The sequence below is a fragment of the Mercenaria mercenaria genome, chromosome 6, assembly GCF_021730395.1.
Source record: "Mercenaria mercenaria strain notata chromosome 6, MADL_Memer_1, whole genome shotgun sequence".
NCBI classification, from domain to species: domain Eukaryota; kingdom Metazoa; phylum Mollusca; class Bivalvia; order Venerida; family Veneridae; genus Mercenaria; species Mercenaria mercenaria.
The window spans coordinates 19,507,196-19,532,397 of record NC_069366.1 but is presented as its reverse complement, the minus strand read 5'-3'; the positions used below and the strand labels follow the sequence as shown (position 1 = coordinate 19,532,397).

The 25,202-nt window shown below is 35.1% G+C and overlaps 1 protein-coding gene across 1 annotated transcript in view; it reads right to left on the bottom strand.

Moving 5' to 3' along the window:
- Positions 1-25,202, bottom strand: part of LOC123549483 (sacsin-like) — a 115,656-nt gene that overhangs the window by 53,352 nt on the left and 37,102 nt on the right. Inside the window, exons 7-11 of the mRNA XM_053546697.1 lie at positions 18,446-18,895; positions 17,513-17,749; positions 16,677-16,741; positions 16,294-16,492; positions 14,489-14,863 (exon numbers count right to left, since the gene is read on the bottom strand). Coding sequence (XP_053402672.1) covers positions 14,489-14,863; positions 16,294-16,492; positions 16,677-16,741; positions 17,513-17,749; positions 18,446-18,895 — 1,326 coding nt within the window. The remainder of the gene's footprint in view (positions 1-14,488; positions 14,864-16,293; positions 16,493-16,676; positions 16,742-17,512; positions 17,750-18,445; positions 18,896-25,202) is intronic.

Below are 25,202 nucleotides of genomic sequence, written 5' to 3'. Positions count from 1 at the left end.
AATCCTGTCTCACAAATATCACTGAAAGAGGCTAAAACATTATCGTTCTAACAGCCGATTGAAGACAGTTAAATTAGCTTTTAAATCTTTTGTCTATTATTAAATATAAGGCAAAAAAAAAATATATGTGTGGTTCAGGTAACCCGACCGATCCTATTTTTTCCGCCGACCCTAACTTTTTTTCCCAAAAAAATGAAAAAAAATCGGGTCCAGCTGTTGTGGTGGCAATTGAACTGAAAAAATGCGATCATTTTCCTATACCAAAACATTTTATGAAAGCAATCAGCATCATCTGGACAGCAACACTTATTTTTGATGAGGTCCATTCGCCACTTGACGAAAAAATGCTACACATTAAAAGTTCTAGCTAAAGAATTTATATGTTTACCTGCTGTTACAGATCTCTGACTCTGAGCTGAAAAGAACCCCGTTTTGAAACCTAACCAGAAATCGTACCAGAAATATGTCAGGCTATAATTTCATTAAATGAAATGTCATGGACTCCAAATGAATACACCCGTTCCGTGCCAATTAATTCAGTTGATAAAAGATTAATGATCGTATGGAACCCTTGAATGAAATATATTTGAAATTAAGCAGAAGAAACCCAAATCGTTAAAAAACAAACATTACGGCATGACAAGACACCTATTCGTAATTTTAACATGTCCGAAACATTTCGGAATGATACATATTTCACTTGGGTAATGATTGCATTTTACTCTGACTTTATCATAGAATCCTTGTGTAAAATCTCAAACTTTAAACTAAATCAAAGTATTAAATCCATAGAATATTTCAATGAAACTTCGAAGTTTTATAGTTTTTAGCATCGTACCCCTTGACACTTCCTAAGTTTATATATCAGGCACTTGCCATATAGATTAATTAAACATAGATATGTAACAGGTGGTTTAAAATTTTAAAATTTAACAAGCAATGTCAGTATTGATATTAAAAACTTCCGAATGGAATTTTACATACAAAAGCAAAACAAAGTCACTTCTAATATTTCTGCCAGACAGACCTTTAAATCTCTATCAAGTAAAATGACAGTCTTATCAACCAACATATTTATATATTTACATGAATATGATAGTTATGTGTTGGTTATGGTTATAGTCATTAGACTTAGACATTAATTAAAGTCCTAAATAAATTTTGGTGTACATTTATATATGTACTATATTAATTTCTCCAGTTTTAATCCTTGTCTTAAGTAATTTTGTCTAATGGTAGGGCGCCCGTGTGTGGAAGTGTAAAATGGTACCAGTTGCTCGCTCCATTAATATGCTCAGCATTATGCAGGTAGAACAGGCACTTCTCTCGTAATCTCGCATGCCTGAGATTTGGAGACTGATGTCTAAACTGATAGAATTTGTTTCAGGATTCACCTTAAAGGGACTGGCCTCCAGATCGTTCGACAACAACAAAAATAATATTTTTTAGATATCTGGAAAGAAATGCTATATTTCTTAAGAGGGCTTTTAAACTTAATTACTGACAAACTATATGTTACGCAAACACATGAGAATTTGCTGTTTTTACTACTTTTTACGATGACAAACGCTTTTACTCCAGGTAAACTGTCTCTATTATAAATATCTATATTTTGAAGTCATAATTCACTACTTCCGCTATAGCGCTATTGGTTACGACGACGGGAAAATGTATTTATTGCCGCGGCGGTCCGGGGTTCGATTCCCAACGCGGTAATCTTTTTTTTTTTGTTTTGGAATTTTTAAAATAATTTAGAAACAAAAATTCATATACTAATGTTCATTACATGACCAAACTTCAATTTGAAAGAAAGATTATTTTTAGCCAAATCTGGAGGTCAGTGCCTGTAAATTAATTAGTGTAAAAGAATGGTAATTTTGTATCAAATCAAGCAAATCCTCATATCATAACATTACATTTGAACGAACTATTTAAAAGTTAAAAACATGTTAAACTATTTTTACGAAATTAAATCAACAATGGGCCACATACTAACTTTTTGTACAAAGCTAAGCTTGTTTTGGTATTATTGTAAAAACTGACAGTCACTTCTTCTAACATGAACCCCCAGGTCCTCTTCCCTGGCTAATGGCTTATATAGTAAAGTTGCTGTTCCACACATCTTGCAATTATGTTACAAGCAGAAGATGATTGAAAGTCAAAGGGTGCATAAAGAAGACCAGTATGTTGGAAATACATATTTCTTATGTCTGCCAGACTACTTAAAATGTCCTAAACACTACAAAACCAATATTTCATCTATCCAACACGTGTGGTGTATCAGTCGCACATGGGTTTCTAAAAAAACAACCTACCTACCTACCTACCTACCTACCTCCCCTATTCTTTGGCAATGTTACCCGAACCACATAATATACATTTTGAGCCTAATCGAATAACCTTTCAAAAGAAATGAGAAATATATACCTATGCAAACCATTGAAAGCAGACATAACTTTTTATGACGACACTCGACTTATCGTTTTCAAAAAACGGATGTTTATATGTTAACCATGTTACGTGCACTTTGTTAAACCTGGATTTTATTTCTGAAATTCAAGTTTACGTTGAGCAGTTATAGCTTCTATGATTGCGAATAGCTTATCAACCGCTTGATATACGTTGCATAAATCTACGAATATCGTAAAAAACATTTATATTTTGGAGTAAGTCATTCGCGTGACCATAAAATTAAATTCGAAACTCTCATTGAAGTCCCAACGAGATAGCAATTTTTATTTTAACAAAATAAAATGACACGGTACTACAATGGCATACAGAAGCAGACGTAAGCATATCATTAAATATTTAATTTTATATGCAAAGCGTATTGTCTGCATTTAATTGCCTGTAACAGACACGGGCTTTAGAATTATGTTCACCGCACTCATTTGTTTCATGTGTTACTTTCTGTTTTAAGTTATATACTTATAACCAGAATGTCGAACGTAAACTTGCACCTACGAAGGTTCAAGTGAACACTTTGTGACAAAAAATTAATAGGGGATGAATTTCCCTATCTGTTTGAATGAGACCTTTTTAGCGTCAGTAGAAAAAAGTTCATGTTAACATACTATTATAACCACCCTAGTTCGTTCAAACTAGATAATCTTAATCTTATGAATTGCAAAATTAAGGCAAAACTTATTAAAGAAGCTTTATTTTGTAAGATCATTTTGTCTCAATTTAAATAATTTCATTCTCCATAAACTCTACTGATTTCAACGTTGGATGCACATGTGTAACTTCTCGAAATAGTAAAATGTAATAATATATAGTTCTATTATTCTATTATTCTATAATTTTAAATGTGTTGTATGCTGCATTGTTGTTTGTACACTGAAGAATGTCTTGGCACTGGTTCAATATGTGTATTAACGTACCTTACCATCACATTCATATGATATGCCCTGATGTGAAAATAAACTTGAAACTTGAGAAAACGGTTACTACCGGATATAAGATTGTGGATTTCATCTTAACTTCCAGATAATGAGTGCTTTTTATTGATTAGTGCATCATTGGCGGCGTCTCTAATGGAGTTGGGATTTTTTTGGACGGATTGTCGAAGACAATTCCGTCCAGAGGAACCACAATAATGCATATACGAATTTCGGCTTAATCGATTTTTTGATAACCACCATATATATTTCACACTCGGCCAAAAGAAAATAGTTCTTAAATGGCAGCACATAGAACAACTGAAATTACCACGCTTCACTGCGCGCTTTAACGAGGTAGGTTACCTTGATATTTGTATGTGCGCATGTCCAACCGGAAGCTAACGTGACGACTTACGACGATGTTTACGACAAACTAAATGTGTTTGTATATTCATTCTTCTGAAAAAAAACATTAACCTGCCTCCGAGCTGATGCCTGATGGTTAAATAATGCAGAAATAATGAATAAATTGCCGCAGAAACGCTTCAAAACATTGTTGCCTTAAAATGACGTCATTGACGTCATGACGTTACGTGTCAGTTACCGCGCAAAATTAATGGCTTTAATTTTGAAAGTACGTAATTCTGTGCATTTTTTTTATTTGAACTATTTTTAAACAGCCATTATTTGCTGAAATATCTTTTATGAGTCTTTCGCTCTGAACAATAATCAATATTTTGCTTCTTCTATGTAGTTATATTGAAATGTTTTGCGGAATGTAAGAAAATGGATGATGGTGACCAATGTTATTGGGAATATAGATGGGTAACAGGTTACTTATTACGGCCATTTTCAAATAAAAATTGAACAATTTGATTTGTTAAATCTATTTTTCAGTTTCCGTTGATAAATTGACACTATTATACTAAAACTAAGCTCTAAAATTGTTTAATTTTCAGTAGAAAATTGTAGTTTCTTGAATTGAATTGATGTTACCATGGAAACGGAGCCCGTGACCTATATATCTAAATGTAAAATTCAAAAGCGTTGACACTTGTCTATGTAAGGAACACAGCTTCGACTTTTTATTTTCATTTCAACAATATCCATGAGAATAATAGCAGCATGCAGAACGATTTTTCCATAAATAATGTCAGACGAGGGGAACTGCTGTAAGTATTTTAAACTATAAACTTTGTTTAAATAAATGCAAATAACACGAAAATACTACTTACGTTAGAAATAAGACGTTTTAAAGCTAAATTAACAAAAAGATAATTTTATTTAATATTTTTTTCTAAGAAACTACGATAAAAAGCAAGATATAAGCTATTCTAAACATCTCTGTTGTCATGGTTACTTTAAACTTTAAGAAAGAAGAGTACTATGTACAGCTTTTTGGTATTTTGCTAAGAGTGTTACCCAATTATTCCATGTTGGTCATTAACAGAATGGTACTGGAGCCGTCGAAAATCCCGTTTTCATACATAATTGTTTAAAAATGAGAGAAAATGTGTTACCATGGATACACGAGCCCCGCGACATATACATTTTAACCTTTTATTAGGAAGCTAACGTGCATGCTAGTAAAATTATCAATTATGCAGACTTCTACGGATAATAATGAAACCAAAATACATTGAAAAATGTCAAATATCCGTATTTTCCTTCTTCTTTCTATATAAAATACCTTTGGAGGGCCATGTACTTCAAACCTGGATAAAAAATGTATTTAAAGGGATAGAGATATACAAAATTGAGATTGTAGCAGTTAAAACATTAAATTACACGAAATATAAAAAATTGCTGCGGCTCTACTAATTTGAATTTACCCTGGTAACAAGGTAACCTACCTCCTTAATTGAATGCAGACGATTAGTGTAGTATAACGCGAGCAGACGATGTGCCCGCTGACCAATAAACTAAGCACGCTTTATGACAGTGTTCTTATCGCTGGATGATGGATTTTTCATTGAAGATTTTACAATTTCATTCAATGGAATTCACAAATAAATTAGCTGTACTTAGAGATGGTAGCTTAAATATTCAGATTCAACTTTACAGATTTTTTTTCAGAGTGATTGAAATGATAGCTTTTCTTTCACTTTTGACCATTGTTTTATGTTGGCTTCAGTTTATTGGTTGATTCAGAGTTTCTTAGATTTTCTTGGGTAGGTACCATCTCTACTGTACTGAAAATTCAGAATTTAGGGGAAGTAAAAGCTCGGCTATTTGTTATTTTCAATCACCACAAAGAAGTGAAATAAAATAATAGAACTTTGATAGATGCTTTTAATAATCAAAAGAAGTAAAGTAAAATACTTTTCCAATAATTTATAAATGATACCTGGAAATTTATTGAGAAAGGAATTCATTATATTGCCGAACAGAATATTACTTAGCTCTCGGTAAATCTGTATATGTTATTACCTTTTTTAGAGCAAAAACAAAATATTTCATGCTCAAATGATTTGGTTATTACAGTCTATTTTAATTTGCAACACGGTTATCAGTTATATGTGTATTCCTTAAAAGTCTGATCGTCCCTGTTATATTTAGTGACCTTAAAATGTGTTTCAGTTCTGTTACCTATGTTATTATAGTTTGATGTATATTGGACCAATAGTTATTACAAAATGTATGATTGTTTTGTAATTGTGTGTATGTGTCTGCATGCACATATGTGCAGTCTGATCATGATAGTCTGCATTGTTCATATTTAGTCATTACATTCACAATGAACATAGAAATTTGGCAAGGAAATGGTTACAACAACCGAAAAGACATTTACTAGTTTATCAGTCCCAACAGAAAAGGGACATTGCTGATCTCGGACCTGACAGAGTCAATACATTTCAAGTCAATCCGTCCTCAAGTATTTACAATGCTTTGATTGCTAAAGGAGGAGCCCTATTTCGTTAGTATGTACTAATAAAAGCTCATTCAAAAGGCTGTGTTTAAGAAATGATCATTTACGTATTTATTATAGATGCTAAAATATAGTTCCGGTGTCGCAGTTTTGGTGATGTTATGCAATATTTAAAATAAATATATCGACTTGCCCCTTCGGAAGGAATGGTTTATATCTCAGGAGAAGGTAGTAATTAACTTGTATGAATGTTTAAACTAGACTGTTCCACCATATTGAACGATTAAAATGTACCATCAGATAATATTTTTTCATTTTTACTTCGCAAAAATTAAGTAGAATGGCTAAACTGATCGGTATTGCGTTTTAAAATAGAGTATTACGTGTTTTCGAAAAATGGACTAATCTATCGCTTGCAGTGTTCCGATTATTTGAAAAACCAGTAGTTTCCTTTCTTTACACCACGTGGTAAATCATGTAATTCTGTTCTGTTCTGTCACAACGGGCAAGTTCACATCGGAGCTCTAGAGAACAGTAGGCTGTTGTGTAAATGATACTTGCTCCCACCAGTAAAGTAACCGACCAATCAAAAATTGGGCCCTGGAAATATGTAAAACTGTTTTTCCCCTGCACAATGAGCGCTGTAATGAAATGCAAGGAACCAGTAAACCCTACCTCGCCGTGGAGTTTGCAGAGTTCAGCACTTCAACAGGGAAGGTACGATTGGTGTTCTAATTTATACCGTTCAAGTGGATTATCGAGTATAGAGTCGGTCTCTACTCTACCCTAGAGCTTCCATGTGAACATTCCCAATGTTAAATCCCAATATGTACACACACTATATTAAGGTATTTCCGCAAATTGAAATTAGAAATCCATGTGAAAAATCAGAACCCTCGAAACAGCTTTCGAAATGCAAGGACACAAAAAATATATGATAAAAATTGAAAAGATATATCTGTAGGTAAACTTGCGAGCATGAAAGCTACGCTGAACCCTATCTCCACAGTGCTTTGGAAGAAAATGAGTGAACATTTTTGGTGCAAAATTTCGGTATCGTATGCAACCTAAATTGTTATAAAACATTTATTTTCAAATCAAAGAAATGCCAAAATAGTGCATACGAGTGTTACTTTTTCAAGAAAATGTCGTTAAACATTCTAATGCGCAAAACACGTGCACAGTTTTTCTAAAATATTTCGCCGCCATGTTTATTTCAAGGAATAAAATATATGATTGTTCTTTTACCTGAGATTCCTTACTGAAATATGTATGTCTCCTTATTCATGGTTAGAGATATCCATTTAGTATAGTTTTTCACTGTCCGATCTCCTTAATCTGTTACCGATCCTTCACATTTAAAGAATAAAAGCAATGTGTAATGATAGTTTTTCGCTTTACACACCTCCCTTGGACAAGAAAGCCGTTTCACTTAAAATTTGTAAGCATCCGCTGACAAAATATTACTGAAAGATCGAAACTTTTTGTAAAATAAAGTTGACTTTCAATCATTTTCAGAAACTGGAAATATTACACATTGTGTTGAATTTATAAATAAAACAAAAATCCCAAAAATAAACCATTTTAGATCTTTTCCGGGAACTATACGTTTCAGCCGAACAACGCATTTCAGGATGACACAAAACTGATTTCTCTTCGTAAACAATGTCAAAGTTCACCTGAGGAACATTGCTGAAAAAGTAAAAGTGCTTAATTGTTTCAGTTTTACGTCCTGTAGAAAACAATCAACTTTCAACTTTAAACGCATAGATGTTCTATAATTATTCCAATATAAAAACCGTCCGATCTTCTCCGTGAGAAATAAAACGAAGCAAATTTAACTATTTGTTTACACTTCAACGATTTGAAATTAAAGGCATGTATTATCACGAGACTCCCGTGCATTTTGAACCTCGTGGTGAATAAACTGAATTTACTTTAAAGTATGGTGTCTCAGTTGAGCCAGTTATTGTACCCCTCGACAACAAAGTTGTAAGGGGGGGGGGGTATACTGGTTTCAGGTTGTCTGTCTGTCTGTCTGTCCGTCTGTCTGTCTGTCCGTAGACGCAATCTTGTGCGCACCATCTCTCCTTATCCCCTTGACAGAATTTAATGAAACTTCACAAAAGTGATCAGTACCAACAGTAGTTGTGCATGGGGCATGTTAGGTTCTTTTAGAAAAAAAATTTGCAGAGTTATGGGACTTTGTTTTTTTGTTACTATACTATATACATAGACACAATCTTGTGCGCACCATCTCTCTTCATCCCCTTGACACAATTTAATGAAACTTCACACCAGTGATCAGTACCAACAGTAGTTGTGCATGGGGCATGTTAGGTTCTTTTAGAAAAAAAAATTGCAGAGTTATGGGGCTTTGTTTTTTTGTTACTATACTATATACATAGACACAATCTTGTGCGCACCATCTCTCCTCACCCCCTTGACACAATTTAATGAAACTTCACACAAGTGATCAGTACCAACAGTAGTTGTGCATGGGGCATGTTAGGTTCTTTCAGCAACAAAAATTGCAGAGTTATGGGACTTTGTTTCTTGTTTACATACTATTTACATACAGTCTGCATATGCAATCTTGTGCGTGCCTAATCTACCAAACCCTTGCACACAATTTAATGAAACTTCACACAAGTGATCAGTACCAACCCTAGTTGTGCATGGTGCATGTTACATTCTTTTAGATAAATATTCTGCATAGTTACGGGACTTTGTTTTTTGTTACTATACTGTATACATACAGTCCACATAATTATGCAATCTTGTGTGCGTCAAATTGCAATGTACTGTGTCAGTGCATGCGGGGGGTACATTCATCACCTTTAGTGATAGCTCTAGTTTGTTACTAGTTTCAAAGAACATACATTAAAGAACTGTTTATGAGATTATGCATGTGTACGAATATTTACTAGTCTACTTTATATTAACGACGATAGAAAACAAGTGTGCACTCGGCAAATAGCAAGTCTATCATTTTCAAGTGTATACTGAACACTGATCCCAATGTTCGTAATTTTCAGATAAAGAACTCGTTATCCTTGGTTTCGTAGACAGTCTTAGCTGTTTCTGCTGTCAACACAGCAGTAATGTAAAGTCAATGTCCATTTATATGCCGGAATTTCAATGCACATTTATTATCAGTTTAAATCTATGAAAATGTGAAAAAAAAATTGTTTAACGGAGAACCAAGATGCAGAAAAGTTACTTTTGAGATATTGCTGAGTGAGAAGTTCAACTGATTGCATTTTGTAAAATGTTTCGTAGTTATCTACAGCTGTATACAAATTGTATTACCTCCTAACATATTTGGCTGTACATTTTTTCTGCGATTTATTCTCACTGTGTTTTCAAAAACATGCTGCATTATTCTCATATTGTTTAAAAAGTCGATAGATCAAAATTGGTTAGTTTACGAGGCATGAAACATCTAATAAGGAATCACTATACACATCGAACTTGTCCCGGACCAGTGCGGAAATACTGTGGCCTAATGTTTCAAGATTGTCTAAAAATATTTGCATATATCGTGATAAAGCAAATATTTCGATTGTTTTTATAATTTATAAATATACAATCACGTATGAGTGAGAAAGTTACGTTAAGTAATTTCGGTAGTTACCGCAGGAAGTGCCGAAAATTCCATTTCCATCAAATTTTCCGTGAGATAAGCAGCGCGTAAGTACATAAATTCCACTATAATAAATTAAACCTTTCTTATACTTGACAATCCTTGAAAAGAATTTCGGATCGTTGCCAAATCTTGTTCACATTAAGTCTGAGACTTGTCTTACAATTTTAGGCAGTTTGGTACACCATACGTATAAAAATCATTGTCCGCACATTGCACTACTTTTATGTATGCTGAAAATAGCAATATGTACAGATTTATTTTAGTTTTAATACATGAGGTGGTCAGGTTTGAAAACAGATTTTGTAATAAGTTTAGTTCTATTCAGTAAGACAATTCTCCTATGCACTAATTGAAACTTTGAACTAACTTTTGCCATTCATGAATTTTTAATAAAGTATTTTGAAAGGATTTATAAATCTAACCAAAAATTTGGAAAAATACAGGTAAAATATCTTCTTTGTTTATTTCCAAATTTTAGTTTTACTTTTTATACAGCTACTTTTAGTTCAGGTCTTGAAAACTGAGCTGTTTTTGTATTCTGGAACAGCTGCATTTGAAAGCTTTTGTTCACTATATTTTCACACTTCAAATGAAGGTCACTCTAAATTCAAGATGGCGGAAGTACCTTAAACACTAAAAATAACTGTGTACACTTCATGGTTATACGACTATACCCCCAGCAGAGCTATTGAAAAAGTGTCTTCTTACGGTTGTAAGCGGACACTTTATAAATAGTAGAACTGTCCTGTATGAATAACTACCTGCACGTGAAGTTCGTGAACGAAGTCATAAACTGTGCCTAACGTAAAGAATGTCTATTTTCAATGTGATTTAATTTTTGGCTGTTATAAAGATTTCAATATTTTAGAATTGCAATGTAAATAAATAGAGGATATTTGTTTCAGTTTCAGTGTAAGATCAAAATATATAATGCAGTGGCGCAGCCACGAGTGAAAATGTAAATTATTGTGTTCACAAATGAAATATATTTCGATCTTACACTGAAACTAACAAAATTTCTATTTATTTTATTTTTCATTACGTTTCCTGTATCTTTTACATTTTATTATAATAGAATGTATATATTTATGATCCTTTTAGTATTTCTATACATCTATATCTTTACTGAAGTATATTTTGCAAGGCATTTTGTATTATTAATAATTCATATTCTTTCGCATTAAAGTGAAGGTCCGTACCAGTGAAAAATAAAAATGATATTTTCACTGTTTGAAACAGTGGATAAAATAAATAGTTCTATTACGTTTCCTGGTTTCTTTTACATCTTATTAGGATAAAATGTATATATTTATAATCCTGTTAGTATTTTTATATAGCTCTAACTAGATATCTTTATTTAAGTAGATCTATATTTTGCAAGGAATTTTCCATTATTTATAATTCATATTCTTTCGCATTCAGGTGTATTTCCGTACCAGTGAAAAATACAAAATGATATTGTTATTTTCAAAACAGTCAAAATATCAATTTTATTTCACTGCTAAATTTCAGTATTTCATTAAAGAGCATAAAATAAAGCTTTTTAAATAACACAACAAAGAATTATCAATTTCCACTATTTCCCGAGCAAAGCTATTAAAATGTGTCTTGTAACAAGACACTTTAAACCACAGGTAAATACCAACGTGAAAAAGCTGAAACATAGCTGTCATAAATCAACATTAGGGTTTCGACTATATAAAAAAGCAACCGGAAGTCATCAAACAGAAGTACTTTGTATTTCAAATCTTTATGGATTTATATTGAAGAAGTTTCATTCAACTGACACTAGAATTTAATATTTAAGGTGAAATTGTCTTTTGTAATAGAAAGCTCCGAACCAGGGCTATTAGCAGACGATACATAGTTAGTGCTACATTTTACACCAACGGCCTTTGTTTCACATACTGAAGCTTGAGGGTGTGGCGGCTGTAAAGCATCAGATACAGCCTTTAAATGATCGTTGCTGGACGGCTGGTAGGCACGTATAGCGTTGCTTCTATGTCCGGTACGTCCAGCTATAGTTGCTCGTCAAAACCTTTCTGATAAAGGGTTGTTGCAGTGGTCACCTAAAGAAAGTAAACATAAAGTTGGAAACTTAAAAAACGTAGAGATAATGAGAAATGAGAAAAGTTTCTACATAAAAATAATATACAGACTGTAAACGGTAGGGCCATGTCAGCAGAGACCATCTGCAACACCTGAGGCAATTCATAAATCAAATTTAAAATAAAGTAGGCCATGGCATGTGAAAACTACGATGTTTCGTTTGGGCCAGCGCCTGCTCCCTAAGAAGGAACGATGGCGAAGCGCGGCAGTTAAACTTAAGGGTCGTTCGGATTAGCGAAAAAAAAACAGTTTTCTAGATTTAATTAACACATTTATGTAATTTACACAAAAACTTTGATAAACAAGAGTGTATTGTTTATTTTTTTTAAGCTGCCAATACATATTTTTAACTAAAATAAGAGCTGAGTAAACAATATTGTCTCACAAAACAATTTACTACATGTAAATACACTATTATTTATTTTTCCACAGAGAGGTTATTTTTGAATACTGTGATATTTTGTTTATAATTAACACTCTGTCTGGTGATATTGGTTTGAACAAGACCCTGCCGGTTGATTATCATTTTTATTATACATCAAGTAAATAATGTAAAATAACCATAGACCTACGGAGATTATTTTTTGAATACTACATTTCAAACAATATTATGGTGTAATATTTTTAATATCATCCTGCCAGATGATATTCATTTGAATAACGCCGGTTGATTTCATTTGAATAACGCCCGGGTGATATTCGTTTGAATAACAGCTGCCTTTAAATAATATCCGGTCTGTTGATATTCATTTCAATAAGACACGTGTCGCGCTTCGCTACCGCACTGTCGCGCTTCACCATCGTACTGTTGTGCTTCGCCATCGTACTGTCGCGCTTTGCCATCGCACTGTCGCGCTTCACCATCGTAGTGTCACCATCGTACTGTCGCGCTTCACCATCGTAGTGTCACCATCGTACTGTCGCGCTTCGCCATCGCACTGTCGCGCTTCGCCATCGCACTGTCGCGCTTCACTACCGTAGTGTCACCATCGTACTGTCGCGCTTCGCCATCGCACCTTCGCGCTTCACCATCGTACTGTCGCCTTCCTGCTTAGCATGCGCAAAAGAATTCACTTAGTCTGCATAACGTCAGACGGAGGAACGGGCTTTGAATTTACTTACTAATAATATTGTTTAACATAAATCTACATTATTATCCAATACGTTTCTTCAATTAAAACTTTAGGGTCAGTGGACAAAAAGACAGGGTCGGTAAGGTAAGCAGAACAAACATCTGTATTCTAGACCTAATCAACACTTTTGAATAAAATTTACCAAAAAGCTTTATAAGCAACATTTATACAAGAGTGTACTTTTATTATATTTAGCTGACAATATATTCTTTAAACGTTTCATGGCTTGACATGTAGGAGTTGATTACACAGCACTTTCTCACAAAACAATTAATTACATGTAAATACATTATCATTTATTTTTCCACTGAGAGATTCATTTTGAATACAATGTTATTTTGTTCATAAATAACACTCGGTTGGGTGGATCCGTTGTAACAACACCCTACCGGTTGATATTCATTTTTATTATCCCTCAAGTAAACAATGTAAAATAGCCATAGACCAACAGCTGCCGGGTGATATTCATTTAAATAACATCAGGTCTGGTGATATTCATTTCACTAATACCCGTGCCGAAAAGCGTTCCAATTATTTTATCATCGGACAGAGCTGACAATACTATACAATACAGAGTTTCATTGAAGTCGGTCCTTAAGTAAACAAAGAATAGATGGTGAAGCGCGACAGTACGACGGCGAAGCGCGACAGTACGATGGTGACACTACGATGGTGAAGCGCGACAGTGCGATGACGAAGCGCGACAGTACGATGGTGACACTACAATGGTGAAGCGCGACAGTGCGATGGCGAAGCGCGACAGTACGATAGTGAAGCGCGACAGTATGATGGCGAAGCGTGACAGTACGACGGACTGTCACCATCGTACTGTCGCGCTTCGCCATCGTACTGTCGCGCTTCGCCATCGTACCGTCGTACCTTCGCGCTTCGCGTTCACAGGGAGCGTACGCTGGCCCTAACGGAACACCGTTATAAACAGAGAAATGATGGCGAAGCGCGACAGTACGATGGCGAAGCGCGGCAGTACGATGGCGACACTACGATGGTGAAGCGCGACAGTACAATGGTGACAGTACGATGATGCAGCGCGACAGTACGATGGACTGTCACCATCGTACTTTCGCGTTATCTACATTGTAATGTCGCGCATCGCCATCTTACTGTTGCACTTCGCCATCGCGCTGTCGTACCTTCGCCTTTTGCATTCATAGGAAGCAAGCGCTGGCCTTAATTAACGGATCACTGTAGAAAACCTACTTATAAAATTACGTTTAAACTCTAGAGAATCATAATACGACATGTTGAACGCGATGCAAGCAACAATTACCTATAAATGCACTTTTTTTCTACATTACGATATGATTTTGATGTGCACTTACTTTACCAGAGTGTCCAGTCTTGAAACCCCGAATCCCTGCCCTTTCGCACATTCTCGACATGAATTTCTGTATGGTATGGACACCAACCTTCTGTGCGGAGTATTTTGGTCCCCCGTCAGCCGTTTTAGTTGCCAACGGTCGCCGATAGAACGGACCATCTTTAGGAACGAAGGATATTATTAAGTATTTTCGGAGGAACCTCACGACACATCTTGGGTTACTGTCATCGGCGTATTGCTTAATGTCCTTAGCAAGTACTTTCTTATGAAAGAATGCCTCCTTGAACGGTTTTAGATCTACCACAATATACCGTATACATTGGCCAACATCATCTTTACCGAATGTAAACTGAGTCACAGTGAGGGCAGCGTGCTCGTCGGCTGCTCGGAGACCACGTTGTTACAGGAAACACAGTGTGTTCATTTATCTCCAAAGTGCAGATTGAGATTTGTATGTTTACAATTTTGCTTGTATGGGTGGATTGTAAGCGAGCATTTCGTTTTGTGATCAGATATATATAAACTCCAACAGCCAGGCTCATTTCTTTTTTGAATTTCATACCATAAGCAATGGTATTGAAAGAGGGCTGTAATAGAAGGCCCATGCCGGCTTTACTGGTAAATAGCTCACCTGAGTAGGGTATTGTCTTAAATTACAGCAGTCAGTTTTCATTAAAATAAAACGAACACTGAAACTTGCAGTGCGGCAGTGTGTAGTTTTCACCCGACATGGCCCAATTTAGCTTGACCAATATTTTACACATTTTTCTTAAATATGATAAAAATGAAGAAGATATATTAGTTAGTTTAAACAATATTTTATTTGAAGCAACATACACATAACATGTACAACAAATGTTTACATGTCAAATACATGGATTGGAAAACAAGCTGATAGCTTATGTAACTTTCCAATAAACAGATTTACAACAATAAATGTAAAAGGTTACGATCAGTATGACATTTATGAACATTGTAACGAGGTAATTCAATTTATACTTGAATAATGTTTCAAGAGTTGGGAAGTTGTTTGGGGTAAAGCGTCTTGAGAAATAACCTAAGTATACGAACTCTTTTAAGCATGTGTATATGTCACGTTACTACAATCAAATAAAAATTTAATGTGAGAAATACGTTAGAACAATAAAATCGATAGAAAAGAAAATAAGAGAAAGGAGGGGCTCACACAGCTCTTGACATCAGTCCAAAATACGAATACATTAACCGAATCGTTTAGAAGAAGATATAAAGCTTTGCACTTTTAGAAACACCTGACTGTTTTGTTCGAACGTGAGGTGCTCATCTCCAGGAGATTGCTAACTGTTTTTGCACATGGGAGATTGCCAGGGTTTTCTTGTCTATGCATGGTGTAAAGGGGGCATTGAAGCAAGAAATGGGAAACAGTCTCAGGGGCTCCGCATCTGCAGAGAACGGTGTCGGTAATGTTTTTCCTGTGAAGGTCAAATTTTAAACAGCTGCAACCGAGGCGTAGACGAGTATGTAATACCTGGTTTTTACGTGTTCCAACGTTAAAAAGGGCGGGAGACTTTGTTTGTTGTTTCGTGATTTTGGTTTTGAAGGTGTGAAGAGTGTTACAATTTCGAACATCAGACGGGAGAGAATTCCAGTCGCAAATAGTTGCTGGCAAAAGGAAGAGTTATAAAGTTGCGTTCTAGATGGTATCGTAGGTATGTTATCGGAATTCCTTAAAGGATATCGATTTTGGTTGTTTTCAGGAATCAAACTACTGAGATAATGAGGAGTAAGACAGTTTGTCATTTTGTAGAATAGAACGAGCCTGTTTTTCTTACGCCTTATTGGAAGGGTATCCCACCGAAGCTCAGACAGCATCGTTTGAATATTGCATAGTTTGGTCGCACCAGTAACGATCCTCGCAGCCTCGGTTTGAACGGCATCTATATCATTTTTTAATTCTACAGAACAATTGTCCCATATAACATCTCCGTACTCAAGAAGAGGCCTAACGAATGAAAATACATTCTTTCCAGACTGGAAAGTAACAAGATAAATTTCAGTGATCGCATTATACCTAACCTCTGCCAGGCTTTATTTACAGACGAAGATATATGCTCTTTCCACTTAGCGTCCTCGGAATATGAAATACCAAGATGTTTGTGAGTTTTAACAGAAGAAATAGGGACGTCATCCATGATTAGACGGGGGTGGTTTGCACGATCTCTCTTCCTAGAGAATAGAACAGTTTCAGTTTTTTGGGGGTTAAAATCCACAAGCCATAATCTTGACCAGTTTGTTACTTTACGAAGATCAGAATTAAGGACAACAGCGGATGCATCCGGGGAATCAACAGTTATGTAAAGTGTAGTATCATCGGCAAACAGCCGGATATTGGCCTGGAGATCATTTACAATATCGTTTATATAGATTAGAAACAATGAGGTCTAAGAATTGAACCCTGAGGAACGCCAGCGGAAATGTTTCGCCAGGACGAAGAAGTATTTGAAATAACAACTCGTTGCCGACGGCCCGAAAGGTATGACGAGAACCACTCTAGGAGCTTTCCGTGGATTCCAAAAGAAGAAAGTTTGTGAAGAAGACCCCGATGCCAGACTCTATCGAAGGCTTTTGATATATATCAAAACACCGCGCGCACTCCCTTGCCCTCATCCAGTGCTTGACACATTTCATTGTAAAAGAAGGTCAGCTGGTTAACCGTTGAATCACCTTTTATGAAACCAGATTGATTCGGAGTTATAAGGTTATTAGCAACAATGTAATTGTAGATGTGCTTGTGAATACAGCGTTCCATAAGTTTGCCTATGCAGCTTAAGAGCGAGACAGGGCGATAGTTAGACGGTTTGGATGGGTCGGACTTCTTGAATATTGGCGTGACATTAGCGAGTTTCCAAGAAGAAGGAAAGAAAGATTGCAGAAGGAGCTTGTTGAAGTAGACGGACAGGGGTTAAGCAAGAACACTGGATCCCTCCCGAAAAAGACGGGGACTGACCAAATCTGGGCCACTTGCCTTTCCGGGGTCGATTGAATTTATACTGTCAATCACATCTTGGACTGATATAGATATGTCCTGAAATGAGCATCTACTGACAGGGATATTTGGTAACTCGTGACCTGTATCGTCTATGGATGACTGGGAACAGAAATATTGATTTAATAAGTTTGCTTTGTCTACATCACTTGAAGCTTGAGCATTGCCACTTACCAAGTTCGGGGCAGATTTTGAGGAATCCTTTTTGGTTACCTGTTTGGCCAATTTGAACCATTCTTTAGCTGTTGTATTATCAGAGTTCATTTTATCGGTGAGTTTTGATAGATATTCAGATTTCGATTTTCTTATTAGATTTGTAACCTCATTTCCTATTGTCCTAAAATTAGCTAGCCCAGTTAGTAGGATCATTGGAGGTTTTTGCCATTTTATGGATTCTGTTGCGTTTGCGTATTAATTTTCTAACTGAGCCATTCATCCAAGGTATATCATTGGGTCTTACAGTTATTACTTTATTTGGAATTGTTTTCGATGCTGCAGAGGTAATGATATCTGAAATGATGTCAGCTGTTGCTTCTAGGTCATTATTGTTTGGAAAATTCCAGTCACATGTTTCCAGTTCTTGCCTAAAATCATTAAAATTACAACGGTCGTATTGCCAAATTCGACGTTTAAAACAAGACTGTTTCGGTTTGTTGAATTTGAGGACACAGACGACTGGGCAGTGGAAACGAACGAGTCTGGAACGAAAGGATCGGCAACAAAACTAGAAATAACATTATCGGGGTGTTTTGTAAATGTCAAGTCTATGAGAGAAGAAGATCGCTCTGTGAAGTGAGTAGGAGTATCTATAAGTCAGTGTGCATTATATGATGACATAAATCTGTCCAGTCGGTTGGATGGATTTGAAAGAACGTCAGTATTGAAATCGCCGGTGATCAAAATATCATCACAAGGTTCATTAAAGGCTTGATCAATACTATGTTCTAGAAGTTGCCAATAGTTGTTATTAGCACTAGGAGGTCTGTATATACCGCCTAAAAGAAGTTTACGATTATTTACATGTAACTCTATCCATACAGCTTCGAGACCATTGACCGATAAGTCTTGGCGATGCGTAACGTTAATGTTCTGGCGTACGTATATCGCCACACCGCCACCTAATCTGTCGTCACGATCGCATCGAACAGGTTGACTAAAGCCGGGAATGAGAACATCTTCATTAATCACGTCATGGCTTAGCCATGTTTCTGTAAGGAACATGATGTCGTAAGGGAGAGATTCAGCTGCAAGAATATCTAGTTTGGGTTTCAGGCTTTGGATGTTAAGGTGCATAATGCTTAAACCACTATTGAGAAGATCAGAGTACATTGATGTTGACATGTTGTCTGATGAAACTGATTCTGGTCCTGGATTCGGGTGAACATCACCTGATATTAAAAGAAGTATAAGAGTCAAGGGAAATTTAACAACAATGTAATGTACGACTCGCATGGAGAAGAGCTGGTTCACTAAGGCTCTGTTGGCTTCTAAGACGCGTTCAAATGTGAATGTCATGGTGGGTGATACCTTTCACTTGCGAGAGCCTTAAGTGCGTAAGAACATGTGTGTGAGCAAAACAGTATAGAAAATTCGTGTTGGGAGATGATAGAGTGTGTGAGCACCACAGAGAAGAAAAAAAGCAATGAAAAAAATTGATCAAGTATTATCATTGTTAACCAGTAGAAAGTATTGAGAGTTCGGACAAAAGTTACTGAAAAATTAGGATACGTACTAATAAATGCAATGAAAAATAATAGCATTACAAAACAAAGATTTTACAGACCAGTAAATGAACAAGAGCTGTCCGTAAGACTCCGCTATTCGGGGATTCGACAGTAAAATGAATATATGTCTGAATAAGAGACCTCTACTTTAAAAGGAAGATACACCAAGGGGCATAATTCCATCAAATACACACATTTGAGTCATTAGGATTGTTACACCACATGCAGATGATTATAAAGATATATTTTGAGTTTCAAGTCATTATCTTATATAGTACCAAAGTTATGTCCAGTAAACGAAGTTTGTAAAACAAATTAAGTATAAAAGGGGCATAATTCGGACAAAAATACAAATCAGAGTTATGGGGATTGTTACCACACATACAGAAGATGATGATATAGATATATTTTAAGTTTCAAGTCTTTATCTTATATAGCATTAAAGTTATGTCCAGAAAACAAAGATTGCAAAAAAATGTTTAAGTACAAAAGGGGCATAATTCTGTCAAAAGCACAATTAGAGTTATTGGGTATGTACAAACACGTGCGGATGATTATTAACAAATACTTTTATTTTCAAGTCATTATCTTTTAAAGTACCAAAGATATGTCTATGAACGAAGCTTTCGAAAAAATTTAACATGGAAATAATTCCAAGTATAACTCCTTGGTGACCTTGACCTTGGGTATAATGGGCCCAGCCCCTGCACATACTTTGTTTATATGCTGGACAATGTTTATGTGAATTTACAGTATAATATAAGCAAAAGTAACAAAGATATGACAGAAAAACAAAGGTTGCCGAAAAACTTTAACCTTAAAAATAACCTAAGTATAAGACCTAAGTGACCTTGACCTTGGGTACAATAGGCTCCGTCCCTACACATACATTGTTTGTATACTGGACAATGTTTGTGTGAAGTTACAGTAAGATATAAGCAATAGTGAAAAAGATATGACAGAAAAATCAAGGTTGCCGAAAAACTTTAACCTTAAAAATAACATAAGTATAACACCTTGGTGACCTAGATCTAGGGTATAATGGGCTCAGCCCCTATAAATACTTTGTTTGTATACTGGACAATGTTTATGTGAAGTTACAATAAGATATAAGCAATAGTAAAAAAGATATGCCAGAAAAAACAAAGATTGCCGAAAAAACTTTAATCTTAAAAATAACCTAAGTATAACAGCTTGGTGACCTTGACCTTGGGTATAATGGACTCAGCCCCTATACATACATTATTTGTATACTGGACAATGTTTATGTGAAGTTACAGTAAGATATAAGCAATAGTAACAAAGATATGACAGAAGAACAAAGGTTGCCGAAAAACTTTAACCAAGAAGGGTCACGCCGACGCCGACGCCGGGGCGAGTTGTATAGAAGATATATTGTGAACATAGCATTATATTGTCTTCAAACGGCGTGGTTCAAAATAGGTCCGTTGAGCCTGTTATCAAACTCTGTCGAGATCTTACAATAATACCTATTCTGTTCAATTTTTGGTTGTGATTGGTCAATGAATATTGCTTACACACTGTAAACAAGGTAAAATATAGCAGTTTTATCAACTCAAGTGCATTGACTCTGGGCATACTGGTATGATCTGGACCATGAAATCGTTCTAGATCATGTGGTCATATATACTGTGTTCAAGTTAGATACTAGTACACAATGATTTAGCAAAGGTGACATTAGAGTGTAATCAATTTTAATGTGAACCAAACATTTAACGATCCTTAAAGCTAAAATGAGCATTATGTGCTCAGGTGAGCTACAATTCTTTTTATGAGCCTACTTCAGGTCTAGGATTTCGTCGTCTTTACAGATATTCTGTAAATATATGGACAATCTATAAATTTAAAGATTTTTTTTTCAGGTTAAATTTAAAGACTGTGTAAATAAAATCTTTTAAAATTACAATTAAAATCAAAACCGCAGGTTTAAAGATTCTAAGACTGCATGCATTTATAAATGAAGGTTATATGTGGTTTTCGTTCAGTATTGATGACTTTGAATTTTCTGAAAATGTGAAAAAAGTAAAGTGATCCTGCTTGACTGAAATTCTCCTATTAATTTTATCTATGCAAGTAATAAGTGAAACATTTCATTTTAACCTGCGATTTTGATTTAAATAGTAATTTCAACAAGTTTCATATACCCAGTCTATAAATTTATAGACTGGAAAACCTTTGAATTTAAAGAATGTCCATTTATTTACAGAGTATCAGTAAAAACGACGAAATCCTAGACCTGTACTTAGCTCACCCTACATCTTGTATGGCATCATGACGTTTTTTTCGGTTTAACAGGCTTTTTAAAAACATTTAAGGCGAGTGTATTGCTAATATATATTATAGATCAAAGATTAAATTTACAACAAATCCCTATTAAACTGTTAAAATGTAATATATATTTAAACAGTTAAAATATATCGTACCTCCATAACAAAACGACACATCCAGTAACGGTGCTGCGATGCCTCAATGTCGACAGTAAGGGGTGGTACTATCACGTAAGGCGCACTCTCTTTCAGTCCAGTGGCAATGGTCCTGTTATTTCGCCATTTTCCCCACTCATCACAAGAATTGACGCCCTAGCGAGTGTTTCTCTGCGTATTTAACGGCGTAGAAGACGCTTGAAGCTTTTTGACGTCAGAAGATTTTGCTTCAAATTTAAATTTCTTACTGCTGCAATCACCCGTTTCCGTTTTATTGGCATCCACCTTTACGTCACCAATCGTTTGAGAATATGGAAAACTACCAGATTTTACGTCCATGTCCAAAACGTTATCCAAATTGAACTGACTTAGTACGAAGTCTGGTTCAATGCCGAACCAGTTTGCATCGATAGGCTCAATATCTGCTTGACTCAAAAGTACGTTCGTTTCCTCGTCAAAAAAAGCATCTGCCATTTTTAATAACTTGTTTATCATGTAGCGATGTATACCAATGTACAAACACTTGTACTGCAACCCGTTTGAAATTTGAATGCACGAAAATTTCTGGTAATACCACTAGCAGATACATTAGTATTTAGAAAGGCACATGATAATAATTTAATGTTTATCTTTCGAAAAAAATATTTCTATTTATTTATTTATTCATTCATTAATATATTCAGTACACTTGTAATGGTATTATTTAAGAAATAATAATTATCAAAATTAGCCTGAGTGATCTATTCATACGCATAACAACGACAAACGAGGGTTATTCTACGATAAACCTTATTTAGATACTTATTATTTCGATTCTAACAAGACTTACTTCAAATAACGTTAGACGAAAATCAGAGGAGTATTTTCATCAAACATGAATTACAACTGAGTGCTACGCCGCAGCATTTGGCCAAAACACGGTGCGCGCAGCATAGTTCAGGTCGGTTTATTGCAGGATAACCCGAGATAGATTTTGCTCTAAAAGTATGAAGGTTATTCAGGGGGGTGGACGTATTTTATATTTTGCTGCTGTTAGGCGAGAAAAATGCTGGTTGCAGTTCAAAATGGCGTCATTTGTTTACTTTTTGACCTAACAGAGGACATATTTTGCCTGTGGTAAGTGTGTTTATTATATACGACTTTTAAAACGATAACGCCCAGTTGGTGGCGATATAATTTATCTTCACTCGGCTTTTGGTCTTACATGTTTATCTTTGTTTGTTAAAAAGTTATAGAAGGTACAGTGCCAGTTTATAGTGACGAAAAAATCGAAGGCGTGCATGAAAATGTAATTCCTGTACAAAACGAACCTTTAACCGGATGTTTATTGATTTGGACATATACATAAATTTATACTGTAATTTAAGATTTTTATCTGCTACTTTTAAAACTTCCCATTGCAAAAATATTTTGGTACAAGCAACATTTTGTTGTTTGATGTTGTATACACGACATTTCTGTTGTTTGATTGTTCTACCGAGATGTCTTCTTGAAGTTTTTCAATCCAATATAAAGATTGGCAATTAGAAATTTTAAAAGTGATATATTTATAATACTAAATGTAATGTGGTTCTCACCGATACTAGTGACAGCAACAAAAATATTATGCATTTCTCTAGACTTTTCGTACATTTTTAATTCCTGATATTATTGAAGATCAGTTAATTACTGTCGCCTGGGGGAGCAGACATGTAAAAAGTTTTGATGACACCAATCTGCAGCCGTTGTATGTCATGTTTCTAGGTACCATATAAAAATTAAGAAGACAATAACGTTTTCCTTATTTCCATCAAACAAGTTTGATTTCGATGAGGAACATTTAATTTAGTTATGCCCCTTTTTAACTTCGATTGTTTGGTTATATTTTTGATAAAGTGAAATACCTCTGTAACTATCATAGCTTTTGACTTGAAACTTAAAATAGTTAATATTTACTATCAAAGTCTATACAAGGAGAAACAGTCCCCATAACTCTGATTTGATATTTGACACAGTTATGCCCATTTTTAACTTGGATGTTTTGTTAAAGTTTTTGATAAAGTCAAATATCTCTCATACTATGAAAGTTTTTGACTTGAAACTTAAAATAGTAATTTACTACTACACTAGGAGAAACAATCTCCATTGCTCTGATTTGAAAGTTGAGCTAGTTATGCCCTTTTGAAATTTAGAAATTTTTTTGGTTAATGTTTTATAACGTTTTTACTGGCAAAGATCTAATTCAGAGTCAAGCACTGAGAAAAGTCGAGCGTGCTGTCTTACGGACAGCTCAACAACATGACATAACTCTATCCTCCTTATTTGTTTAATCATTTTCCTTTATTTGATATCTGTCCATATTTGTGTCGGGTCGAGCTCATGAATGAAATCTAAAACCAAACTGGCACTTACGATAAGTTTCACATAATACTGGTTCAAGTGAAAATGTGCGATGCACACGAACCATTACTCCACCCTACTTTTTGAGTTATGTCCCTTTAGTAAGTTTTACTGTCCAGGGCATTGCACTACAACTGATGTTGGGAATTTACGCAGATAGTATACGACAGAGGACATTGAGATGAAGTGCAGCGTACAAGGACATAACTTTTACCACACTTATTTTAAAGGTTATCTCCCTATATTACTTTCTTTTATATAGAGCTTAAGTCTCTAAATATACAAGCTATATATAAGTTATATATACCTTAAAATAATTTGTTTATTTTTTTATACGTCAGTTTTGAAAAAACGGGACGTATTATAGAATGGTATTATCCGTCCATCTGTCCGTCCTTCAACATTGTCTGTAAGTAACAAAGTGTAATTGGTGTAGCTTTCAAATTTGACATTTCGACTAAGCACCACTTTGGAAGGATCCTGTATGTTTTTGTGTTCAGTCGATCAAAGGTCAAGGACATATTGACCTGGAGACTAAATAAGAATTTTCACAACATCGAGACAACGTGCAGAGTGCAAATTTTGGATGGCTGGTTCCAAGGTCAAGGTCACAATTAAAGGTCAAAGATCATATTCATGATATGCACGAGTCAGTTAAGTGCAAATGATAGAAAGAACCTAAATAAAATTGCAGATTACTTTGAGGACTAAGGTACAATGTACCATCTCTTTTGAAATGTCAAAATTGTACATCCTGCAATGGACTCTCATTTAATTTCTTTAGTTACTCAAACAAAATACTTCTAAAAAAGGAAGGAAATATATTTCATATAAAACACATTCATGGGATTGAGAATTAAAAAGGAAAAATTTAATGAAATTGATTTGTAATTTTGAAACTTACATCATTTTGATAATCTACAGCAAAGGTCCGTTAATTATGTTATAATCCGGTTTGGTAATGAATATGTTGGTGAAATAAATGCAATGAAACGTTGGTATATTTGTAACACGCTTGACTTTCAATCCAGTGGTCCAGGGTTCAAATACCAGTTAAGCACGTGACATTTATCAGATGCTCTTTAGAGTAGACCACCTAGGTATGAGGTGTGCATTGGTTCTTCCAATGAAAGAGTGCTACATGTATA